The sequence below is a fragment of the Lepus europaeus genome, chromosome 7 (genome assembly GCF_033115175.1).
Source record: "Lepus europaeus isolate LE1 chromosome 7, mLepTim1.pri, whole genome shotgun sequence".
Classification (NCBI taxonomy): domain Eukaryota; kingdom Metazoa; phylum Chordata; class Mammalia; order Lagomorpha; family Leporidae; genus Lepus; species Lepus europaeus.
In genome coordinates this window covers 119,198,942-119,226,144 of record NC_084833.1, presented here as the reverse complement: position 1 = coordinate 119,226,144, position 27,203 = coordinate 119,198,942, and the positions used below count along the sequence as shown (strand labels likewise).

The 27,203-nt window shown below is 44.9% G+C and overlaps 1 protein-coding gene across 1 annotated transcript in view; it reads right to left on the bottom strand.

Moving 5' to 3' along the window:
- Window positions 1–27,203, bottom strand: part of BARX2 (BARX homeobox 2) — a 77,890-nt gene that overhangs the window by 14,196 nt on the left and 36,491 nt on the right. The window contains exon 2 of the mRNA XM_062198463.1: window positions 1,759–2,059. Coding sequence (XP_062054447.1) covers window positions 1,759–2,059 — 301 coding nt within the window. The remainder of the gene's footprint in view (window positions 1–1,758; window positions 2,060–27,203) is intronic.

Below are 27,203 nucleotides of genomic sequence, written 5' to 3'. Positions count from 1 at the left end.
TCTCCACTGTCGCCACAAGGCACCCAAATGCCCATGTGCAAAAGAGAACTCCCTCCTCCTCCACAGACCCGCGCTGTCCCCTGCCTTCCAAAGTCCGTTCATAGAAACCCTGTTCAGTGGCGACCCAAAGCAGGAACCACAGAATTCCCAACTCCCCTCTCTCTTCCTCCTGCAATGTCGAATCTGCCTGTTCCAGTCTGCAACTCTGCTCTCCCATGTATTGTCTCCTCTTTGTTCCTGCTGTTCCACCTGCACTCAGGTTCACAGTGACTCTCCCTGCATTCTCGCCTCACTGGTTTCCCTGCCCCATTTCTTAGCTCTGGTAACAAAGTTACCGTGCCACCAAAGCCGTGATTCTAAAATCTAAATCTGCTCCTGTCGCTTATGGCTCTTAATAGCTGCTGGCTGCCTACATGGAACAGTCTGCAATCCTTTTCTTTATTTATTTGAGAGGGAGAGAGACAAACAGAGCCTCCATCGGCTGGTTCACACCCCCAAATGCCCACAAAAGCTGGGGCTAGGCTAGGCTGCAGCTGGGAGCTCAATCTAAGTCTCCCACATGGCTGGCAGGGACCTGACTACTTAATCCATCACCTGCTGCCTCCCAGGGACTACATTAGCAGGAAGCTGGAGTCAGGAGCTGGGTAGGGGACTCTGGTCAAATGCCTGCCCCTTCCAAGCCTCCATTCTTCAGCCAGGCCCTTCCCACCTTTGCAACCTCATCTCCACCAGGTCCTGTCCACACCTTAACCTTGAGATGCCCCACCCACAACCCTCCCAGGTAGACAAGCTAGTGTACCCTCTGTGTGCAGGTTCCTCTGTGTGCAGTGCCCTGTCTCCAGAATCAAAGCTCTTCTTAAGTGTTTCCTCCCCAGAGAAGGCTCTGCAGCCACACCTGGCACACCGGGCACCATGCAGGCACAGGTCCCCAGCTCACCGCCATCAAAGTCACGACACACGGTCCTTCCCCATGACCTCCTTCAGAGCAGACTCTGGACCCATGTCCCCCCACAATGGCCAGTCAGACCCTCAGCCAACAGCTGATAGTTTCCAGGTAACGAAATCATAGACAAATTCCCTGTTAGTGACTCAGAGATCCCCCTCTTGCTGCAAGTTTCACACACACCCCCTTTTCTCTTTGATGGCACAGGAATCAAATATGATTTGGACAAGGCAGTGCACAAAATAAAAGGACCTGGAAAATCCCCCTAATAAATCCAATCCCACATTAGCTCAGCCACATCTGGAGTGAGTTAGGAGGTGTAAGACACACCTCTTGTCCATCTGCAGTTCAGATGGTAAATTAAAGAAAGGGGGCTCACACCCCACCCCAACCTGATCTCAAAGGTGTTCATAGAAAAGATTCTCTTCCTCCTCCAGGTCTGCCAAGAGGTCCCGACCGAATCCACTAGGACGCCTGGTGCTCGCTTCCGCACCTGGATCCATCCAGCCCTTTCCAAGCAAGGTTCGGGCCAGCAAAGGGAGCCGGCTGGGAAACAGGTGGGTGGGGAAAGGATTCCGATGCTCAGGGTGAATGGCTTTAAGCTAACCTTGCCTTTGCTGGTGGTACTGGAGTCCTGGAGTTAAAATACAGAGTGAGTCCAGCCACAGGCAGGCTCCCGGGTTCTGTTAAGTCAAGGAGAGGCCACTTGAGCCTAGGGGATTTGGGCACCACTGAAACCATCCTCGCTGGCTGCAGGTCCCCCAGCGAGACCTGAGAAGGGCCTGTCCCGCGGGGACCCCTCCCAGCGCCCTCACCTGTCTGGGGTGGACAAGTACTTCTGCTTCTGGAATTTCTTCTCCAGGCCCATGAGCTGCAGCTCGGTGAAGATGGTGCGGCTGCGGCGGGGCTTCTTCTGCCGCGGCGTGGGCTGCTCCGTCTCCGACTCGCTGCTGGCCAGAGCCTCGCCCCCTGGGGCCTCGGCACACGCAGCCTCGGTGGCTGGGCGGCGGGACAGCGCCTGGGCGATTCCAGGGGTGGCAGGGATCAGGTGGGAGACGACCGTGGGCTGTCGGGTGATCACCGAGAGGAGGGGGTACGCCCGAAGGGAAGGGGAGCCTGGAAGAGAAATGGGGAGGCAGGTCACTGCGAGGGGTTGGGGAAGGAGACTCAGAGCCCCACAGGCCACATGGAGACAGCGATCTGGGGCAGGACTTACGGTTCCCATGGCGGGATAATGCAGGAAGGGGAAGCCTGCACAGCACAGTGTCAAAAACAATGCAGACCCCGCAGCGCGGATGAGGCTCCTGCAAGTCTCTGGTTCTAAGTGACTCCTTCCCCTCTCTCCCTTCTGAATGCCTACATTCTCCTTACAGAGATATGGGTCAATGGGAGCAAGCAGAGGAAAAAGAAGTCTTCCGGAAAAGCTAGGATGCCATACTTTAGAGACTCCAGATATATCTGTAACATGCAAACTTCCTGAGCACCATTCTTTCTGCCGATACATTCTAGGAACGAGGAATCCTCCGGAGTGGTCTACGGACCTTGGATGACGGCATTCGTCAGAGGTGGAAGGATGCTTAGTAGTTAATCTAACTCCCTTGTTGCAGAGATGTGCAAATGGTCCCTGGGGACAGTTAACTGACTTGCCTAAGATCACACAGCTAGGAAAAAGCAGATTCGGGATCCAATGGAGCTCTTCTGGCTTGGAGTCCAGTGCTCTTAGCACCAGTCTCGAGTCACAGGCCTATAGCATTTAGAAGAGGGGAATGGATTTTAATTCACATTAAAACTCAGAGCCACTTTGTAAATTCTTTTCAGAGGCACAGACATGAGAGAAAGAGGAAGAGCGCGTGATCTCCAAATGAGCACAAGGAGTGGGACTGGGCTGGGGCAGACGCTGGGACCTGGAAACCCCATCTAGACCTCCTTCATGGGTGGCAGGGACTCCGTTCCGTGAGACATCACTGCTGCATTAGCAGGAGGCCAGGATGTGGAACAAGGACATGACCCCAGGTACTCCGACGTGGTACACAGGCATCTTCACCACTAGGGAACAGCCTCGTGTCCTATTTGGCTGGCTGGCCACAGCACCGTTGTCTAGAGGGCTCGCGGGCTGGTCAGAGTTTGGCTGAGGCTGGTTACCAAACTGTCCCAGACATGCGGGAGGATGGGGGTATAGTCACACATGTACTAGTCATGTGCCATTCCTTTTTTTTTTTTGACAGGCAGAGTGGATAGTGAGAGAGAGACAGAGAGAAAGGTCTTCCTTTTTGCCATTGGTTCACCCTCCAATGGCCGCTGTGGCCGGCGCATCGCGCTGATCCGAAGCCAGGAGCCAAGTGCTTCTCCTGGTCTCCCGTGCGGGTGCAGGGTCCAAGGACTTGGGCCATCCTCCACTGCCTTCCCGGGCCATAGCAGAGAGCTGGCCTGGAAGAGGGGCAACCGGGATAGAATCCGGTGCCCCGACCGGGACTAGAACCCGGTGTGCCGGCGCCGCAAGGCGGAGGATTAGCCTGTTGAGCCACGGCGCCGGCCCTATTCCTTCTTGAGGAATGTCCAGACGTGCACTTTTCTGATCAACAGTCAGAAGTCGTTAGAGTTGAAGTAAAACAGCTGTTTCCTTTCCTTATTGAATAGCCGAGGTGAAGCATATCTTGATCATTACATGTGAAAATCATTTTGTCTCTGTAAAGGGAGAGTAGCTAATTTCGAAGAATCCTTCAAGCTCTTCTATGAGGGTACTTCCCAAATTACGTGGGAAACGTGTACTATGGGGATTGGTGCTGTGGCATAGTGGGCTAAGCATCCGCCCGTGGCACTGGTTCATGTCCCAGCTGCTCCTCTTCCAATCCAGCTCTCTGCTTATGGCCTGGGAAAGCAGTAGAAGATGGTCCAAGTGCTTGGGTCCCTGAACTAGCATGAGAGACCCGGAAGAAGCTGCTGACTCCTGGCTTTGGATCAGCTCAGCACCAGCTGCTGTGGCCACTTGGGGAATAAACCAGTGAATGGAAGACCTTTCTCTGTCCTTCTCTCTGTAACTCTACCTCCCAAATGAATAACTATTTTTTTTTTAAAAAAAGTGCACAATGAAAAAAATATAGATTTCAAAAACCTTTGCACCAAAATAATCTTTTACTTCCACATTTCTATGATCTTTATGAAGTATCCTTGTATACTGGTGCCATAAAAGTATCTCTGAGCCTAGTTATTTGGTATCTGATGAAGACACAGAGGCTCAGGGCAGCACTGACAACTCAGCACAAGGCAAGGCAAGCACTTGAGTCAACAGACATTTGCATGAACCCTGCGTTGGCAGCCACATGACACTGCAGGTGCTCCCGGCGCTGCTGGAGCTCAGCATCTCTTCTCTCGCTTGGCTTTGCTCTTCTTACTCATCCTCTGTCCTACTTGCTGCAACAACTTCTCTTGTTCTTTGAGGACACTTCTAGCAAGGCCCAGCAGAAACCACAGGGATGTGAAATAACCATCAATCACCAAGTGTCACAACTTGCATGAGCTCTCCAGCCAGCTCGGAAACTTGAGATCTTGTATTGTGGATTCCTTCTGAGGAAAACAAAGTCACTAGGAAGTTATGTATCACAGCAAGAAAATTAGGATCCCTGGGCTTGTGGCTTTGGATCTCCCAGCATGCAACATGAAATGATGCTTTTTGGAAAAATGTACCAGATTTTTTTTAAAGATTTATTTATTTGAAAGACAGTGTTACAGAGAGAGAGAAGAAAGAGAGAGATCTTCCATCCACTGGTTCACTCCCCAAATGGCTGCAATGGCCAGAGCTGGGCTAATCCGAAGCCAGGAGTCAGGAGCATCTTCTGGGTCTCCCACGTGGGTGCAGAGGCCCAAGTGTTTGGGCCATCTTCTACTGCTTTCCCAGGTCACAGCAGAGAGCTAGATCAGAAGTGGAGCAGCCGGGACTTGAACTGGCGCCCATATGGGATGCCGGCACTGCAGGTGTCAGCTTTACCCGCTACACCTCAGTGCCGGCCCCTTGGTGAGAATTGAGCTGGAAAAGGACATGATCTGATTTATGTCTTCAACAAGACCTGTGACTACCCTTTGTGGAGATGACATTGCAGGGGCAGGTGTGGAGACGAAGAAACCCGTGAGGGGGCAAGGCCATGTTCCCCATTTCTCTCCAGAGTCCACAGAGGTAGCAGCTGTAGCAGTGAGAAGTGGTCCAATTCAAGGTGCATTTTACAGTTAGGGTTGAAAGAACTTGCTGGACGATGGAATGTCAGGTGTGAGACGGAGTGCCGTCAAGCGACGTCTGGGTGTTTGGTCTTAGCAACTGAAGGAATAATGGTGCCCTAAACCAAGACAGGAGAGGTTCAGCAAAAAGCAGGACTAGGTGGAGAAACCAAGATTCTCTCATTAGACAAGTGGCTATTAGACGTCTCTGAGGTGTTGATGAGACAGTTGGTTAAACCAGCGTGGAGTGTGGAGAAGAAGTTGGGATGGAGACACAACTTTGGCTCATGGGAGGTATAAGTGGCATTTCACTCCATGGATTTGAATGAGATCATCCAGGGAGTAAGTGGAATAAAGAAATAAATCCATGCCAATATCTGAGGTCATAAGGAAGGGGAGAAAAGGAACAGAAACCAGCCAAAGAGATTGAGAAGGCCAGAAAGGCTGTAGGAAGACCAGTTTGCTATAGAATCCTAAAACTTAGATAATTTTTTGTATTACTGAAATATTCAACATGTATTATTTTTGTAATTAAAGAAGGAATAGACTACGTGAGATTAAAGCTTCACTCCCATTCTGAAAGAATTTGTCAAAAAAGAATGATCATATTACTGACCCTTGAATTTACAAATAACTAAGACATCTCCTAAAAGCTGTGCAAAGAAAACTAGTCTAGAAATGAAGTATAAGATTATGTTTAATTTTATGCCACTGCAAGTGAAACAAAGACCGTGGGTTTTCTTTTGGGCAGAAGTGACTCTCAGCCTCCAAATCCGGGTCTGTGGAATCTTCTCCTTTTATGTTGGAAGATGTTTGAACCTGTTCTCAAAGATTTACTTCGTTTTAGTGTATTAAGTGGGAGACAGTCTTAGGTCTCATACGTTTTAGATAAACTTAAGTGCTCAACTCCATGGCCTATTTCTTAGGTGCTTCTTCTATTAATGATAAAACTTGTTCTCAAAGAAAAAAAGTATATTATTACAAAAATTTAAAGAAAAATAAGAAAGGCAGCAGGAGAGGGGGAGGGAGGGAGGATGGAGTGGAAGTGTCATTATGTGCTTAAAACTGTATGTATGAGAGACATGAAATTTGTTCCATTTATATAAATTAAAAAAATAAAAAAGAAGATGTTTGAGTTCCCATGCTTGGTAGAATCATTTTTTTTTCTAGAATAAAAGTTGTTTAATGTGGAGAAATTATAGTCTTTTCAACAAGTAGGTACTAGAGCAATTGGACATCCATATGCCAAAAAAATTGACCTATACTTCATAAATTATTTTCAAAATTCATTTGCTATGGATATAGACCTGAATGCAAGCACAACTCTATAAAACTTTTAAAGAAAGCACAGGTGAGAATCTTTGTGACTTTGAGTTAGTGAATTCTTAACTTTGACATTGAAGAAAAAAGCAAAACCTGATCTTCATCAAAGTTAATTTTTGCTTTCAGAGGTAAAACTGAAAAAACAAGCTACAAGATGAGAAAATATTTTGAATTCTTACAGCTGATAAATGACTGGCATGCAGAATGTATAAAGAACTCTCAAAGTTCAAAACTACAAAATAACCCCATAACCATGAACAAAAGTGTTGAAGTCACTTCACCAAAGAGGATACACAACGACAAATAAGGACATGAAGAGTCTTTAAGGAAATGCAAATTGAAACAACCATGAGATACCATGACACATCAACTAGAATGGTCTAACTTTTTTGTAAACAGACAATGTCAAGTGTTGGCAAGGACAGAGAGCAACTCTCAGGCATCACTAGTGGGAATCCAAAGTGGTAGTGCCTCCTTGGAAAGAGAGTTGAGCAGTTTCTTGTGAAGTTAAATATACAGTCACCCTATGACCCTGCAAAACCTGTTCCTACCTAGGTGTTAACCCAAGTGAAATGAAAACAGGAAAACCTGTATGCAAATTATGATAGCCTCATTATTAGTAATTACCAAAACCTGGGAACAATCCAAATGTCCCTCGGTGGGGGGTGAGGGGGGAGGGTAAAAAAAACTATGGCTTGTACAGGTGCATAATGAAGTACTATTCAGATAGGAAAAGAGATCAGACTATTGATACACACATCATGATGACTCTCAAGTGCATTATGCTAAGTGAAAGAAGCTGGAGACATGGCAGCATGGCTGCCTATCCATGACATTCTGGAGAATACATAATTAGGGATGGAGAAGAGACTGCTACAGGTTAAGGGTTGGGGAAGAATTTGACTACAAAGGGGAACTGGAGAGAGGTACTGAGGCTGTTTTGTATTTTGACTAATGCAGTAGTTACACAACTTTTTACACTTTCCAAAATTCCTATCTACACTGCAAAATATTGAATTTTTACTTACAACATTTTTAATAATTTAAAAATAATGAAAAAGTTAATAAATATTTATTACCAAAATAATGCACATGTTTTATAAAGGAAACTATTTAAATTTCAAAAATATACAAAGTAAAAGATTCCCCTCACTGTTTTCAAGGCCAAAGCATAGAGATAAACTCGCAGACGTGTTTCTACATATATACAAATACAGGCATATTCCAAACCTAGTAATATGTATGCTAATCTATGGAAAATCATACTCAGAAAATGTTTATGTTAATAAAATACAGAAATGTCAGCTTATTTCTCTAAGCACACAGCCAATAACCCCAATACCACATATTGACTTGTTCACTGCCACGTTTAAGACACAGGACATTCTCAAAAAAATGAAGATGGGAATTTTTTACTCATCAGAATTCTAGGAGTCTACTGGGGAACTTTTTGTTACTTGAACACTGCGAATCCCCTGCTTTCTAGAAAAGAGACCACATCGGGACGAGAATCACCCTTCCCATGGGCTGCCCACTGCAGAGGGGCTCCCAATAGGGAGTGCAATGTGGGTGGGCAATAGGGGGAGAGGATGTATATGTGGATGGAGGGGTGAGGCGCTCACTTAGAGGTCAAGGTGAGTCTGCAACTTTGGGGAAAGAGAAGGTAATTTAGAAAGGATTTCCAGTTGCACCCATTTTGTTGCAAAAGACAGGATGTCATTTTTTTTTTTTTTTACAACTGAGTAGTACTCCATAGTGTATACAACTGGAAACCTAAATTATACTTAGCGAAATAAGCCAGTCGCAAAAAGAAAGATACCATATATGTTCCCCGATCTTTGGTAACCAATAGAACACCTAAAATGTAGTGTATTGGAGTGAAATGTGAAATGGACATTGTCAGGTTCGATGATTGTTCATAGCCCCTGTCTCTTCTGTTGAGGAGCAGTGGTTTTTTCCTTCATACTATTTGTTGAACTCTTTTACTTAGTGCAGAGTTAACTTTACAGTCATTAAATAAGGTGAAAATAGATCTTTATAAACATTAAGAGTGAGAATGGGAGAGGGAGTAGGAAGAAGGGTTGGAGCATTGGCAGGAGGGATGGTAGGGTGAGAAGTATCACTATGTTCCTAAACCTGTATATATGAAAGATATGAAATTTGTATAACTAAAAAAAATGTTTAAAAAGAAAATTTTAAAAAAGGAAAGGATTTCTGGATGATATTTCAGGAGTATCTGTAGTAAATCCATTAATATATTCCTTTTAGGAAAACTAGAATAAAGATCTGCATGTTCAAGGCTTCTATAGTGAGATTTTGGTTGTCTTTGAAAATAATTTTGTATACACATTGGGCCATATGGGGCCTGGGAGATAGCTGGGTTATATTATGTATACATGCATTAGTTTCTGGACTCTGTTCTGATCTACAAGACTAATATAAGGTCCTATCACAGGAAAACTTGAATTACTGGGAATGTTATTGGCATTTTTTTGTTTCTATAACAAAATACTACAAGTTGGAGACTTGTAAAGAAAAGGGGTTTATTGAGTTCACCCTTGTGGATTCTAGGGTGGTTCTTACCTGTTTAACCCCCTTGGCTAGGGCACAACGTGGCAGGGAAATGGAAAGTGAACCCAACTGTGCACTGACGTTATAACAAACCACTCTTATAATACGTTATAACAAACCACTCTTGTGAGAAATCATGTTATAACAAATCACTCTTGTGAGAACTCACTCTTCAAGACCAGCATTAAGCTCTTTGGAGAGTGACACCCCCAGTGACTCTCCCACTGGGTCCTACCTCTGAAAAGATCCACCAACCTCCTAACACTGGACTAATCCTCCTGCTCTTGACCTTTTGGAGGACAAACCACATTCACATTGTGGCAGTGAGTTTTTTGTTTTTTGTTGTTGTTTTTTTTGATAGGCAGAGTGGACAGGGAGAGAGAGAGACAGAGAGAAAGGTCTTCCTTTGCCATTGGTTCACCCTCCAATGGCCGCCGCGGCTGGCGCACCGCGCTGATCCGAAGCCAGGAGCCAGGTGCTTATCCTGGTCTCCCATGCGGGTGCAGGGCCCAAGGACTTGGGCCATCCTCCACTGCACTCCCGGGGCCATAGCAGAGAGCTGGCCTGGAAGAGGGGCAACCGGGACAGAATCGATGCCCCGACCAGGACTAGAACCCGGTGTGCCGGCGCCGCAAGGCGGAGGATTAGCCTAGTGAGCCATGGCGCCGGCGGCAGTGAGTTTTTAAGGAGTTTGTTGCCTGGTAGAACAAGTCCCACCATGAATTTATCTTTCCAGTTGAATTCTAGAACCAACTTGTTAGACTCTAAAAACCAAACCATACTAACAACTTGGTTAGTATTACACTAACTTTATAAGATTAATTATTGAAGAGCGGGTTCTTGTGATAACTCTGTCCCCTGGTAGATTGAAAAAAGCCATCACAGGTTATTTTCAAATGGTTTTTGAAGAGGAAGAAAGGTGGGAGTAGGGAGGGAGGAGGGGTTGGGTGGGAAGAATCATTATGTTTCTAAATTTGTATATACAAAATGTATGAAGTTTGTATTCCTTAAGTAAATTTTTAAAAATAAAATGAAATGGTTTTTGGAAATGTATGCAATTTGGTTCCTTAAAGCTTAAATCTAGTGAAAACCTTCATTAAACACACACACACACACACACACCTTCTGATGAATGAGAGTGATTTAAGACAACACCCTCTTGGATCTGCAGGTGCTGGGAAGCGTTTCAGGTGTCGGGAGGACCAGCACTGCGAGCAGGCAGACTTCTAGGGAGGCACAGGGCTCTTGGTGCTTGACATTTGCCTCTTAGGTTGGTCCAGAAGGAAGCAGCATGACTGGAAAGAGAGGCGTGGGGAATGTGTGTGCTACAAAGCCTGCAATCTCCTGAACAGCATTAACATGGAGAGCAGAAAAGGGGACCAGATACGCGTTACCCAGCTGCTTGCTGGCTTTCCTCATTTTATGCCCTGATTTCCACCCAGACAGCATGGCCCCAGAATTTTAATTTCACCAAGCACCATTTCATAGTTTTAGAAAAGCATTGTCAGACTAGTCCAGCCAGATATCTATAGTGTGGCTAAACATCAAGGTCAGGTTTTCAAAAGAGGGGACAATTTAAAATTAATGCAAACATTAGGAGGCATTTTGGTTATTGAGAATGAGCTAGCACGCAACCCTAAATGTGGGGGAACTTTCAACAACTGTGGAAAATAGAGTTAAAAGATGTTTTATTTGGTGGGAAAAAAAATCAACATCTATGCAGTTTGTTATAATATGCATTTGCCAAAAACTTTCTGAATACCCACATATGGAAGTCAAAATTGTTTTGCACCAAAATAAAGTGATCTTGTAATTCCATTTCCTACTAACTGTTCAAAGGACCTTGATACTTGTCCTGTTTCCTGAAAATTATCCCCATGTGAAGTTGTTAACTGAAGACAGCTGCCCTGCCCTCTGGCTCATTTACATGAAATTCAAGCACATATTCTGCTACTGAGAGGGAGTGCTGACTGTAATAAACCAAAGAAGGTGTTTAAACAAACACATTTTCAGTTGACAAAAGGAGTGCGAACTTGACCGCATGAATGCATTTCCCAACAGCTGTCTTTCTTCAGCAGGTCCCCTGAACCAGCGCTGCACTATGGCACCAACATCCCATCACAGCGCCCATCACATACCACGTGTGTTTGTTGACCTGTTTGAGGATCTGTATTTGCATTAGAAAACCTCATGGTTGGCTCGTGCCTAGGGACTTCCAGGACAAAGGAGTGTTCACTGTTTTGATTTTGAAAGTCGTCTGTAAACTCAAGCCTATGGGGGGCTGGTGAGGTGGTGCAGCGGATGAAGATGTATGCAGCCTGCCAGGCCAGCATCCCATACGAGCGCCGGTTCAAGTCCCAGCGGCTCCATTTCCGACCCAGCTGCCTGCTAAAGCAGTGGAGGATGGCCCAAGTGTTTGGGCCCCTGCCACCCATGTAGGAGACTCAGATGGAGTTCCAGGCTCTTGGCTTTGGCCATTCGGGTTCCAGCTGATGGAACATCTCTCTCTCTCTCTCTCTCTCTTTCTCTTCTTTTCAAATAAATAAAATAAATCTTTAAAAAACCACCACTTGGGGTCACACACGGTGGAGGGCTGATGGTTTCCAGTACATCTCCTTCATCTAAGTCCTTCATGGCAGAAGCAGTCTCCTCCAGCCATGGCTGTACTTAAACCTCGGAGCAGAATCCCCTCCCCCCAACCCCCTAGAATAGTATCTGATCCTACTCACCTCCTGTGGGCTTCTCCTCCCTGCCTCCAACATACCAGTGCCAAAATTGGCTCTGCACACCCACATTTCCGGTTGACCCAAGCAAGGGCCAAAGGTCTGAGTGGACAGGAATCTTGAAGCTGCCTGCTGGACCGATTTATGTTCCAGGCATGCGTGGCCCGTGTGTGAACAGCAAGCTTTACAGGGACACAAGCAATGCGCACACAAAGCCATGATACAAGAGACACAGTGGGGTAACTGGGTAGCGACAGCTGAGTTTCCTAGCAAAAATCACAAGATCACCCCATCCACAGGATTCCCAAGGCTTCCATTCCTACCAGCTGGCTGGTAACTGGAAGGAAGAGGCCCTCCACTCCAGACTCACAGAAGGACCTGGAGCAGGCTAACGAGGCTTTCTTAGCTTCAGTACCCTCATTTATAAAGGCAGACTTCCTAGCCTATTGAGGATTGAGTGCATTCATGTGTGTGAAGCACCCTTGCACACTTGTCAGCTATTTGTTCCCTGTTCTTTCCCTCCCTTCACTGTAGTTGCTTGATGCTATGTAACTGGGCCCAATTAAAGTGGATTCACTTTCTTATCCCGGAAGCAGGCCTCCTTGTGGACTATCCACATATACCTCCGTGTGTTCCCACGCAAAGCAAGATTCAGCAACCTCCAGTTCCTCTGCCCAGTGGAGGCCTTCAAAGGCCCAGCAGCCATGCACTGAGACTGATGGCAATAGAGTGGCTAAGGGAAACCAGTGAAAAGCTTAAATCTGACCAGGCCTCCTCCTACAACAATCAAGACTCCTGAAACAGTTATTTGGTTTTGCAGAGGTATTTTCAAAAATTCACAGAACAACTTGAGAGTCCTAAGGCTCAGACTTTCCAAAGTTAGTACCAAGGCAAGGAAGGACAGCATTGGGAGACACAAGACAGAGCCCACATCACTTTACAGAAACTGCAGGGAAAAGAGGCACAAGGTCTAAAATAACACTATTTTGCTCTGCCTGATTCCAGCTATGACAGTTCCATGACCGCAGGCATGAGCGACAGAAGCAGAGGAAGGAAAGAAATGGGAAGATGCCCTGAGTGGCATTTAACTTCGTGGCACACTACGCTTTTAGCCTAACAAGCTTGAATGAATGGACGCACTCTTCCCAGGTGATGCTTTGTGTGACTGGAAAAAGGAGCCAATGTTTTAAGAGGCCAACTCAAAGGCTGACAAAATGTCTTAGCCATGAATTAACTCTCTCATTACAGAAAAGGGAAGAGGGACATTTTGACGAGTTAAGTACAAATGAGTTAGAAACATGGAATAGATTTATTCCAAAATCCACATGTGACTGCCATGATCTAGAATAACCATCTCATTAAAGAAAACTTAAGAAGGCTTAAAAGATCTATAGATAAAGGATAGACAGGTGGAGTGGGGAGAAAACATGGGGAGATGTGGGCAAATCAGGACAGTCTGGAGAACAAGCAGAGGACATCAGAGCAACTCTGGGAGGTTGGCTGCATCACCCACCTCTTCAAGTTATCTTGTAAACAGACAAGTTCAGTCTGGTCACATTCAACCTACAATATCGTCAGAGCTGTGGATGCCCACAAAAGGCTACGCTGGGAGCTGAGCTCAGTTTGGCCAGCCCAGAGGTACGTTTCTGGGCCTTCTCACACTGTCTGCAAGGACACAGCCCCAGGGTGGTCCTCATCCACCCTGCAGCCAGCATGCTCCCTCAGCTCACGCAGCCAAGGTACACACTGAAAATGGCATCTTGTCTTTGCCATGCTGTTTGCTGTACAGACACACACACGTGCACACACACACATACCTGCTTTGACCCACACCTCACCAGGATTCACCCAGGGAAAGCTGCCTAGAGCAGCTGTGCCTTAGTACAGAGAAAGAATTCATCACCGCCGCCTTCACGCCCCCGTGCATTTTGTTTGTGTCCTTATTCACCTGCACTTAAGTCAGACCTTGAGTACAAGTCAATTTGTTTACCTGTTTCTCCCAAGACTGCAAACTCCTTTAGGACAGAAAACACTTTAAAATGTATCTACCTAGAACTTCACTGCATGCCTTGTTGACTTGGGCTTCCCACAGGTGCACAGGCAGGCTGCTGTTTACCCAGGAGAAGACACCCACCAAACCCAGAACTTCTCACACCAAAATGTAATTTTAAAAAGCCACTCTGACTTCATTCTCCTCTCTCTACATTCTAATCCTGGCTTAAATATTTTATGGTTTGCCTAAACTGCAAAGAATTAGAAGCAAAGTGTTACGAGTGATACTACAATTAAATCTGGTTCAATCCATTAAGTTGACATTGGACCAAAAACTGGGGCTAAAACAACAAACAAGACAGAGCAGGTCCTTGTCCAGATTATGGTCTGGACAGAATGGCAGGTGACTAATAAAGAAGCTTGTTCTGGGTATTGTGAAGAGTATTCAGCAGGAGGATCTAACTTAATATTGACAGTCAGGATTCCCCTGCAAGAGTGGCATTTAATTGAGATTGGAGGCATGAGGTTAGCTCAGATTCCTATTAAAGATAAGCAGAACACAATAAAATGGGGCAGATAAAAGTTTAAGATATACCAGCATCAAAGTACACAAATGCTGTCAAAAAGGAAAAAAAAATGCTAAACCAAAAACCACAGAAGCAGAGAAAAGGGAAAGACATTGCTACTTTCCTCAAGACTACTTGAAGAACTTAAGACATTGAAATTAATTTTGGGGCCAGAACTGTGACATAGCAGATAAAGCCACCACCTGCAGTGCCGGCATCCCATATGGGCACCAGTTCAAGTCTTGGCTGCTCTACTTCCAATCCAGCTTTCTGCTATTGCCTAGAAAAGCAGTAGAAGATGGCCCAGACCTTGGGCACCTGCACCTGTATGGGGGACCCAGAAGAAGCTCCTGGTTCGTGGCTTCAGATCAGTGCAGCTCCAGCCATTGTGGCCATCTGGGGAGCAAACCATTGGATGGAAGACCTCTCTCTTTCTCTGCCTTTCCTTCGCTCTCTGTGTAACCCTGACTTTCAAATAAATAAATAAATATTTTTTAAAAAAATTTTTTTATTTTTGACAGGCAGAGTTAGACAGTGAGAGAGACAGAGAGAAAGGACTTCCTTCTGTTGGTTCACTCCCCAGATGGCTGCTATAGCCGGTGCTGCGCCAATCCGAAGCCAGGAGCCAGGTGCTTCCTCCTGATCTCCCATGTGGGTGCAGGGCCCAAGCACTTGGGCCATCCTCCACTGCCTTCCTGTGCCACAGCAGAGAGCTGGACTGGAAGAGGAGCAACCGGGACAGAATCCGGTGCCCCGACCGGGACTAGAACCCGGGGTGCTGGCGCCACAGGCGGAGGATTAGCCTAGTGAGCCGTGGCACTGGCCAATAAATCTTTTTAAAAAAGAAATTAATTTTTCTGGGGGGAGAACTCCCCCCTAGAACAGCCAGGAGGGTCAAAACACTGGGGCACTCTCAAACAAGCCCACGTCCAGTGGAGACCCAAAATATAACCAATGATCAGAAAGTTGTCCAGTGCTCTGAGGCATGAAACAGGCATTTCTGACAGTCCTGTGAACTACATGGTCAAATCTCCTCTTCCTGCCATCCCATTACTTTCGGAAAAACACGTCCCTTTAATGGTTGTACAGCCATTGTGGTCAGGGGACAGAAATCTCTGTTGCTAAGAGGACTCAAACTTTGGAGAAATTCGCCCCATTGAAAGACCTTGCTGGGCTGAATGCAGGAGCCCCTCTCCCTTTCTCTTTAACTCAGGCCATTAGGATCATTGACAGTGCTGTGTCTGCAACAGTCATGGGAAAATTAATCAGACACTACTGTCTACTCACGTGTGAGCCTTGCTCTGGAAGAGGCTATCATAATCAAAGGTAATGGAGGGAAGGGACAGCAATAAGAGTTTTCAAACAGTGAACATCCATCATAGGAACCATGGTGCCCAACTGGCCAACCAAGACCACAGGCAATTGCTCCCTACAAGAAGGCTTTGCCCTGCCCATGTACCGAGCTAAATTCTGTCTCTTAAAATCCACCTGTATCTTCAACACTCTGCTAAGTTTGCTCAGTTTCAATCGGCAAAGAGGTTTCTCTTTCTCTGAATTTTCCTCATCAAAAATGAGCGAGTTTGATGGTTTTTCAGGTCCTTTTTTGGTACCCATATGAATGATTTTATGAGGACTCTTACACTGATATACTATGTGTCTCTCTTATAGTTCTCAACTTGATTCAAAGTCTTTGCCTTATACCTCTATCTCCCACAGTATTCTTCCCATGCTTTGAATAGTCCTTTAGTTGAATACATATGTATTAGCTGAATTAAATAAGTGTGAAGAACAAGAATATAAATTCAGGCATATAAATCTTTCCAGTTCTACTATACCTTCTCAGTTCACAAGGGAGTCGAGTAATAAACATTTACATACTAATATCCCCATAGGTAATCTATATTGTCATTAGTATAAGCACAAGATCACATTGCATAATTCTCAATATGCACAATCAAGACTTCGAGGCTAGTAATGTATTGCCAATGACACAATGAAGAACAGACCCAGAGTTTTTTTTTTTTTCTAACTTGGCCCCTGATGCACAAAGCAGAAGACTCACTGAAAGTCAACATCTGGACCAAGCCTGCAGCTCAGTCCTCTGGAGAGGGCATGTGGGTTGCTCACATCACTGCCAAACCTTTCTTGGCAAAATGCTGAGCACAGTTTGGTCTCGCTCCCTGATTTCCTCCCTTCATGTGGTCTACACTGGGAGAAGTTTGACTGTGTTGAGATTCACAGCTAATCTGATATATTATCAACCAATACAAAACCTCTCTTCTTGGAAATCTCTCCTAAATAGGACTAATTTGGTTTTGGAGCCAAAGAAAGATAGAACCTTGACTGTTTATAAGCCAGTGGATGACAACATTGGCACGAATTTTTTAATAAAAAAGCAACGATAATAATAGTGAACTATATGGGAAGCGGGATACACAGCAGACTCATAGAATGGCAGATGTCCTAAATAGCACTCTGGCCTCAGAATCAGCTCTTAAGGCAATCGGATCCGGCTGAAAAGCCCATCAGAGTATTTCAGGCATGGAAAGCCAAGACACTCTGTCAAAAAAAAAAAAATGACCTAAATGAAAGATCTCCACGAGTGAGATCCCAGTGGAAAGAACAGGTCATCAAAGAAGGAGGTATCTTTCTCTGAAAGGAGGAGAGAACTTCCACTTTGACTATGACCTTGTCTAAATATGATAAGAGTCAGTGAACTCAAAAGGCTTCCATAGCTTTGGCAACTCATGACAAGAGCCTAGGGTGATTACTGATGCCATAAACAAGAGTGTCAATTTGTTAAGTCAACAACAGGAGTCACTGTGCACTTACTCCTAATGCAGGATCTCTGTCCTTAATGTGCTGTACATTGTGATTTAATGCTATAACTAGTACTCAAACAGTATTTTTCACTTTGTGTTTCTATGTGGGTGCAAACTGCTGAAATCTTTACTTAATATATGCTAAATTGATCTTCTGTATATAAAGAGAATTGAAAATGAATCTTGATGTGAATGGAAGGGGAGAGGGAGCAGGAAAGGGAGGGTTGTGGGTGGGAGGGAAGTTATGGGGGGGGGAGCCATTGTACTCCATAAGCTGTACACTGGAAATTTATATTCACTAAATAAAAGTTAAAAAAAAATAATAGTGAACTCCACTGGTAACAGTTGTAAAAAGGGTCAATGTTTCCGAATGAAGAAAATCTCAACAAGCCACTGAACTGACCTCATGTCTCTTAAATTCCACCCATCGCCTCAAGGCAATGGACAGAGGAAGGGAGCAAAAGAGGGCAAGCTACTTAAACACTGCCATCATTGTGCTAGGCTGCACATTTGCATCGATTTCACCCTTCACAAAAGCCAGCCATGGCTACATCACGTATCTGGCACTGGAACAGAAAACTGTCTGATTCGAGGCCATCCACCTTTAGTTACGTCACCTACCTTTCAAAATTCTAAAACGTCCTTGCCAAGGACATTCCTTTTTGATGCTCTAGTGTCCTGGGCAGTAGTTAATACACTGAAATGTAATGAAACCCTCCTGCTTCTTCAAGGTTGTTACTAAGCTATGCCAGGTGCAGGCTGACATTGTGGAAGGATACTCAATAGTTTTCTCAAGGACTCCATAGTTTTCATCACCTGATAGTCATTTCCCAAAAGAAAGAAATCAAGGATATATTCTCACTTCTTCTGAGGTCACATTACCTTTTTCTCAGTAGGAAGCAATATGTTTTAATGTAAAAAAAAAATCATAGAAATACATGCAACCAAAAAAAGTTCTCTACATTCCCACATTTAAAAAAAAAAACAAAACAGTGAAGTTCAAAGTTCACGGGTTTATAAAAGGTAAAAGAAGGTCCTATTTGTTGGAGGCTCTGCCCTGCCTGGGAAGAAGACAGCTCTCTGGTTCAGTCCAGGTAAGAAAAAGAGGGCAAATGGTTGTGTTTCCTGGGAAACAGCTTGGGTTGAAATAACATGCATTCTGAAATCCATCAAACACAGAAATAATGACTCCATTACCAAGTCCCAAGAATGCAGCCAAGCCACACACATACGCAAAGAACTCAGATTTGCAGCCAGCTGCTCAGGTATTTTCTCATTTTCCATAAGCCATTTCCTCATTGGCCATGTGAGATGCAGGAGAGGCAATTTTATAGAACTTTAAACCATTACCCTTGGAGACATATCAACATTGCTTTGGTTTTCCCTTAATTCCTCAAATTTGCTTCCCCCAGCTACCCCCAAGCTACCAAACATTGCAAAAGAGCAAATAAAAAACAAATCCACACCCCTCTCATTAGACTCTGAGCTCAGGATGATGGGCTCAATATTTGCCAGTCTCTCAACACAACAAAACATAAGGCCAATGAACTGCAGAATAGAATTATCAGAATTATTTCAAAGCACAGGGTTTTAAAATGGGTGAATATTTGGGATCTTTTCTGCCTACCTAAAAAGAGGGATGTCAGAACAAGATTTTGAAATCGTGGGCCGGCGCCGTGGCTCAACAGGCTAATCCTCCGCCTTGCGGCACCAGTACACCGGTTCTAGTCCTGGTCGGGGCACCGGATTCTATCCCAGTTGCCCCTCTTCCAGGCCAGCTCTCTGCTATGGCCCAGGAAGGCAGTGGAGGATGGCCCAAGTCCTTGGGCCCTGCACCCGCATGGGAGACCAGGAGAAGCACCTGGCTCCAAGCTTCGGATCAGCGCGATACGCCGGTCGCAGCGGCCATTGGAGGGTGAACCAACAGCAAAAAGAAGACCTTTCTCTCTGTCTCCCTCTCTCTCACTATCCACTCTGCCTGTTAAAAAAAAAAAAAAAAAAAGAAAGAAAGAAAAAGAAAAGAAATTGTGTTAGGAAATGGAAAACTATGAGTATTTCAACATAGTGGTTAATGTTCTTGTTTTTTAAAGATTTATTTATTTTATTTGAAAGAGTTACACACAGAGAGAAGAGAGGCAGAGAGAGAGAGAGAGAGAGAGAGAGGTCTTCCATCCGCTGGTTCACTCCCCAAATTACTGCAATGGCTGGAGCTGTGCCAGTCCGAAGCCAGGAGCCAGGAGCTTCTTCCAGGTCTCCCACGCGGGTGCAGGGACCTAAGGACTTGGGCCATCTTCTACTGTTTTTCCAGGCCATAGCAGAGAGCTGGATTGGAAACGGAGCAATCGGGTCTCGAACCGGCGCCCATATGAGATGCCGGTGCTTCAGGCCAGGGCATTAACCCGCTGCGTCACAGCGCTGGCCCCAGTTAACATTCTTTATAGACACCATCATGAACTGCAGAAGGCAATGCAATTTAGATTGTTAGTATTGCCTGACGGGAGACCTCTGGATGAGCACAATGCTTCCTCCAGCAGTTGCCTTGGTGCTGTCAATATCAGAGAACCCAACTCCCACACCAGGAATATCGCTGCTATTCACATGCAGGTTAGAAAAGAGAATTTTTAACAAAAGCAACTTTTAGAACCCGAAAGAGAAGAATTTAGACGTGCAGTTTGTCCTGCAGGAACATGTTTATTTAATCAGGCTGGAGAATCTCTTCTAGGGCCCAAGCCTGTAGGCTGTCATCCAGGCAGATCCCCCATCCCTCTCTCAGCACAAATCTGAAAGCAGGAGCTGGTAGTACGCAGGGAATGTGTCCTCTGTGTCATGGGGAACGGGGTGGAGTTGTGACTCCCTCCCATCTTCCCGCATCTGTATTATCGCCCTGCTACTCAGTAAAGGACTCCCAGGGGACAGGAGTGCTGCAATGCTGTTTGTTTGGGCAAAGACACTGGTTAAGACACTGCATTCCATGTAACAGCACTCATCTCTAACTACTGACTCCAGTTTCCTGTTAATGCAGACCCTGGGAGACACTGGTGATGGCTCAAGTAATTTGGCCCCTGCCACCCACTTGGGCGACCTAGATTAAGCTCCCAGGTTCTTGGGTTTGGCCCAGCTTAGCCAAGGCAATTGTGCGTATGTGGAGAGTAAACTAACACGTGGGAGTTCTCTCTGTGTTTCCTTGCCTCTCAAATAAAAAAAAAAAATTTAATTAAAAAAAACTTCAAATAGAAATGTCAGGATACTCCAAAAACCTTAAAATCTCAATGGGAACCATCCACATCAAAGAGGAGTAGCAACCAGTTGGTTTCTTCCACCTTTTTAGACCCACAATGAAGTTATTGGAGTCATGTTCTAGTTGTCACTTTTCTAAGGCAGTGATTAAATATAAACTAGGGTTGACAATTTGTTAGCCCACTCACTCACTGGTGAGGATGTCTGGCTGCTCAGAATTCAAGGAAATGATCAGCCCCAATGCATCAACTCCAAGTAATTTTAATGGATTCCACAATTATTTAATATTCTGAACTAGCAAGGAGAAATCCTTAAATTTCAAATTCTCTGGGCATCGTGGCTAACAACAACCAATTGGAAACACTCAGCCAGCTCACTTCCCCCTGAGAAAGTGTCTGTAGGTAGATGCTGTCCTGCCAAATTTCTCCATGCCCAAGCACCATTCCTCCTACATCCCATTTGCTAGTCTCTCTTAGCCACTGTCCCTACCTCCGCCCTTCACCACACCCTACCTCTCCACAACAACCACTAAGCATCACCCATCTGTCACGGCAGGGTAAACAATCCAGGACCCAGATGCTGGCACGGTTTCCAATCACTGCAAGGTGAAATGGCAGAAGCCAAGCGTCCCAGGTCGAAGAATCAAAAGTACATTCAGACTAATTAAGCACACCAGCTCTGGCCCTGAATCCACCTGCAGATCGAATGAGGAGCCTTGCATTTCAAGTGTCCATGCAGTGAAGAGTCATCTCACCGCAACCTATCCTTCCTATAACAAAGAGACATCATGGGCTAGGGCATTTCTGAAGAAATGGCCATCTCTGAAATTGGACATGAAATCAGAGGAGCCTAAGATGGGAAACAATGTCCCATGTCATGTCAGATCCAATAAGAAATCGCAGGAAACAGGATTTTTCTGTACAAGTAGATTAAGCCACCAATAAACTTTTAAAAATCTAGGTTTATCTATGGCTTTTTAGGTAAGACTTAGAAGGGCGTCTTGTCTACTCGAGGAGGAGGAGGGGAGGGGAGAGGAGTTCATTAAACCAAATCTTAATTTTTTTTTTACTTTTAATTCACAAGCCATTGTACAAACTTAAGGGGTTATACTATAATAGCTTGATGCATTCATAACAAAGTATAGCAACAATAGTATATATTAAGTCATAATAAATCCTATAACCATTTCTTTGTATGGGAACATTCAAAGTCCTCCCTACTACGTGTTTTGAAATACACAATTAAATATTTTCAACCAGAGTTACCTCCCTGTGCCATGGGACATCAGAAGTTAAACCAAGCCTCAACAAATGTTTTGTCTAGATACATCTTATGCTATAAGGACACGTTCATTCCTCAACTTACAACTCTGAACAAATTAGTGCTAAGAAGGAGCAAAAGAGATCCATGCTCCAGTGCTCTGGGATCTGGAAAATGGTTTAGAAGTGTTTGGTCTTCCCTGGGGAGCAGACGGAAATATTGAGGGTGATGGGAGATGCATGTACTAGATCACACCGATGGCCTCAGCAGAGCACCATTACCACCTATCCAAATCTCTGCCAAGGAGAGAGGGGACGCTTGCATGCTGCTTAGAACAGCTCGCTAGGAGCCTGGCCTATGACATCCCAGAGGCTGTGCTGAGAAAACCAGAGAGCCTTTTCCAAAGCTTCTGGGGCTAAAAGGGGGGAGGCCATAAGGAGAACAACCGGCCAGATGAACCCCACACGATGGAGTCATGCCAGACCTCAAAGAGGCAGCCTTGTTGGGCAATGTGAGTACTCAAGTTTTATCATCACCATCAATGACACCATCAGAACACTGATTAAGGGCCTATCGCAGGGAGCGAACAGAGGACACTCCAAAGATCTAAAACTTTCTTGTTCGTTAAGTGTCGTAGGGGGGGTAAGTCACATAATTTTTCAAACAAAATAAAAGATTAAATAATATGAATAAAATGAAAGTTAGAAACTTAAACTAACAGTGTTATATAAAGACATAGACAGGCAACACGGCATCACTTATCATGACGTAGAGGGAGATGACGAATGCCTGCAATCAAAAAGAACAATGAGCCCATTCACTCATTAATTGCCTTCTCATTATTTGGGAGCTTTGCTGACAGCGCTATTGTTCACTTTAATTATTTTTGGCCTAAACTCTTTAGCCCTTATGAAAATCATTACTAAGGAGGTATTTGAATTTCTCACACCTGGTTCAGGTAGTATCTCCACATACCTTTGACGATAGTAATCCTAGCACAGAGGCGTAGATAAGCCAACGCATGACTACAGTCACCACACAGCTCTACAGAGACTGTTGCACTCCCGCCTTCTCCCCTTGCTGTCACCTGCCTCTCATGCTGCCCTAGGATTTGAAGATGTGGGTCAGGCATAGAAACACAGTGCCGTAGAAGCCTCATCTCAAAGAAAAGTTCTTGAATTGTTACAATCTGTACCCAACCTGGTGGTTATAGGTGGTTATAATTAATTCTAAAGAAAAGGAAGCAGGGAAGTGACAGATGGGACTTCTTGGCAGACTGAGGTACATTACCAGAGTCTGACATTAGAAGCAGAGATTGTATTTATGTAATTCCTTTATCTCAGAGGCGCTTAGATAAGCCACAAGAAACAGCTTAGTCACAAGGCCTACATTAAATCATATCCCAAACTGAAATGAATCAAAGGTCACACAATGCTTCAACCCTAGAACTAATATAGAAAGAACTTAATTGCAGAAGAAAAAAAAAAATCATTTGCCCTTTCCTTCAGCCTCTGAAGAATATACACCCTTAACTCCAGACCCCAGTTCATGCTGATGTCAGATCTGAACAACCCCAGGTCCTGTCCGTGCCCACATGCCCTGCCTGACTCCCCCAACCTCTCCTGTCTACCATCTCCCCCTCACTCATTCACACCTTCACCATGGACACATCTTTTGCACTGGATTCCGTGTTTCCAGGCTTTACGGTCTTCCTGAAAATTAGTTCTCATCATTAGACTCCCTGCCTTAAAAACCTCTTGAGACTACAGTGTCCAGACCATACAGTTAAATACAGTTAAATTCCATGCAACAGGCAGTCAAAACCTCTGACCAACCAAACTGGCCCCAACTCACCTTTCTCATCAAATACTCAACCTGACCCTGACCTGCCACTTACTCAGTGGGCTCTAGCCCCTCTCCTCTGCTCACCACGGCCCTGTGGATGGTGGTTATAAGCCCAGCTCAACAGCCACACAGCCCTGCTAGAGTTACTCCACCACTTAATAACTTGAGTGACCTTTGGCACATTTCTTTAACCCCCAAGCAAGCCTTTGTTTTTCCACCTGCAAAACAGAGATAATAATGCATCACTCATAAGGCTACTGTGAAAATTTAATTAGATAATCCGTGTAAATGCTTAGCAGAGTGCCTGGGAAGTAACATGTACTCATGACTTACTTTTTAAATTATTAAGTTAAAATTCTTTGGAGTTCTTTAAAGCAAGTCTCAAATTCCACCTTCAGTTAGAAACTTTTTTCTAATATACCTCTTCAGACTCCTGTTGCACTTAACTTTCCAATTTATTTTCCTCTACCTAGAGTAGAATTTTTTTCTGCACATGAACTGTTTATTATTCCCTCTGTATCCCCTCTAGAACAGAAGTCAGGGACAATCACAAAACTGGTAACGGTTACGTCCCTAAAAGTCCCACGTACAAAAGGAGCTCCTTACTCTCAGCTCATCTACTGTGTTTTACAAGCAACTTACCTGGCATTTATAAACACCTTGTACCATCACTCACATTTTCAGTGTTACATTTTAAGTTACAATTGGGCACCTTCCCTCAGGAGTCCTATTTGACACCTGATTCTCTTCCATAAAAGCCCCATCCTTGTGAGTCTCAACCCCACTTGCAAATCAAAAGGACCTTGGGAGCTTATGGAAAATATTCGTTCCCAGGCCCCACCTCCACAGGTTCTTAGTTAATTGGTCTGTGGTGAGCCCTGGAGATTCTACTGTGCAGCTGGGGTCGAGAAGTGACTCACCACCATGCACAAAGTACTGCAAGTCTACAAACCTTTGCTGAGAGACTGAATGGTGCAGACATGGAGCCTCCCGGCCTGCCTGTCTTCTCTGAGTTAATAAACCCACGTTCTCTAGACTTCCTGCACAGTGGCTTCATCCCAGTTCCTGCCTGTCTCTTCCTGAGTCCGCTCAGCACATCAGCCTGCCACCCGCTCAGACCTGCCGTAGAAGCAAGCCCCCCAAAACAAAAGGAGCGGCTCAGCAACCACAGCTTCCCCACATCCGGGTGACTCTCCACTGTGTCCATGCTCTGCTATTCTGCTGATGCTGTGCTCAACATGCAGTGTCACCTGAGCACAGACTATGCTTACACACCTCATCCAAGCCTGTCCAACAGAGGACCTGGAAAGAACCTTGCTGTAATTTGGGTTGGTCTACAATGGGGCCACACGGCAACTACTGGGTTGGTTATGCACAGTCCGAGATCTGCAGAGGCCCTGGACTAGACAGAGTGGCCACAGCAGTCGGCAGAGGAGGACAACGGATGTCCAAGTGCAGAACCCTGAGGCCCATCCGGCTGAAACGCAGCTCTCCCATCTAGAAGCAGACGCTTAGCTGTGCTCCTCTGCCAACAGGAACCTGGGGCTGGGTAGGGCGGGGATCCTTCTCCCAGTGGCTGCCACGAAAAGCTCCTGGCTCAGATACGTGTAGGTCCTCAACTAAGCAGCCTATTCCCTGCCTGTCATCCATCCACACCTCCCACTACATATCTCATTCCTGTACAGGAGGAGACAGCTCAAGTCACTAAGCCTTGCACCTGAAAGACAGGAATCAGACCAACAGCAGAGGAATAAAGGCAACTGGTGTAATAAGAGGCAGTTCAGGGAGAAGAAAAACTTATAATGGAAACTATCATTTGCATCCTCAGAGAGATGGGAGAAGTATTCACAAAATAGAAGGCTGTTTTTTTTAAAAAGCAACAATACTAGAACAAAAAAGCACTTTTGTAAAATAAAAACATGACAGCTGTATTTTCAAAATAGAAGATAAGATTTAGAAGATAACATTGAGGAAAACATAAAAAATAGATTAAAAGTACAAGGATAAATATTATTAATAAGAGTAAAAGCAAAAACACAAACATGCAGAAAACAGTAATTTTAACGACAGTGTTGGGTGCTATTGTAAACATTTTATATTTCATTTTATTTTATATACGCACATATATATATGTATCACATTACAGTTGCATCAGATCCCTGGAACAAGGTGCCATCAGGATCTCCATGCTATAGACATGGCTATTAATATCCAAGTAAGTTAGATTGTAGGTCTGAGGTTCTAAGATGGTATGCAGTGGAGTCCGGATACAAAATAGTATTGTGAACAGATGGATAAGACAACACATGGACTAACACAAGACCTGCAACATCTAATTAACAAAAGATCCACAAGGAGAAAGAATGAAAGGGGATGGAGAAATTATTTTAAAAAAAAAAAAGAGTATGAAAGGGGATGGAGAACTTATTTTTAAAAAAAGAGTAAAATATTTCTAAACTGAAGATGAATTAAATAGACCTACCAGCTGCCCTTCACAGTGAATGAGGAGAGATGCATCAAAGCACGTGATCATTCCAAAACTTCAGGAAACTGAGGGTCAAAATAAGATCTTAAAAGTTTCTAAAGTGGGGCAGGCGATGTGGTGTTAGCAGGTAAAGCAGCTGCCTTCAACACCGGCATCCCATATGGGCACCAATTCGAGTTCCAGCTGTTCTACTTCCAATGCAGCTCCCTGCTAATGTACCTGGGAAAGCAGTGGAAAATGGCCCAAGTCCTTGGGCCCCTGCACCCACGTGGGAGACCCGGAAGAAGCTCCTGGCTCCTGGTTCCTGGCTTGCAGCCACCTGGGAAGTGAACCAGCCAATGGAAAATCAATCTGTCTCTCTCTCTAACTCTGCCTTTCAAATAAATAAAATAAATCTTTTTTAAAAAAAAGTTTCCAAACGAAGGAAAAGCAGTCCACATGCACTTTTGGAAAAGTTCCCACAATGGTGAATGGACAGCTGCCCCATTGAAGCCAGTCACTTGTCACTGCCGTAACTAGAATGTTCCTGTCTCCACCAATGAAAGTTTCTAGTTTGTCAGCTGGACCACCAGCCCTGGAGGGTGTGCTGCAGGAGGCAGAGACTTTAGAACCATTTTTAATAATTATGCTTGAGTACTTAATATGAAGTCACTGGTAAATTGCAGAAATCACCAAAAGCAATGGCTCAATTCTTATTATTTTAGTAGAATGCCTAGAGTGGGAGGTGGGATGCACAGAGCATCCTCAGATCTTTACACACAAGACAGAGAAAGGCGGACAGGATAGAAAACACGAAGCCCTCCCATGGGAAACGTTGAACTCCTGGTACGCTGTCATTTCAGAGGTAGGAAGCTATTTCATCATCCTTCTACTTTTTAAGAAAATAAATTACTAAAGGAAAAGAACAGTCATTCAAAACTTCCCTGATTTCTCTGAGAGCTCCTGTATTACCACACCAGTGTCTCCTGAGCCCTAAGTCACTCCCGATTATAGATGATGAATCTGACTCCCCTTTGATAGCCTGTGTGCAACATGCGTCACTGCCCACCATGCAGACACACGTCCTGCCGTACTCAGCGGGTGTTCACATGGAAACCTCATGTAAGGAACACTCAGGGACACGTAGAGAGCACCTGCAGTCAACAATGCACACGTGGTTCCTGGGAGCTCTCAGAGAGCTCCCCATCTACAGAGCGAGGATAAGCAAACAGTCCGATCAACAAGCAC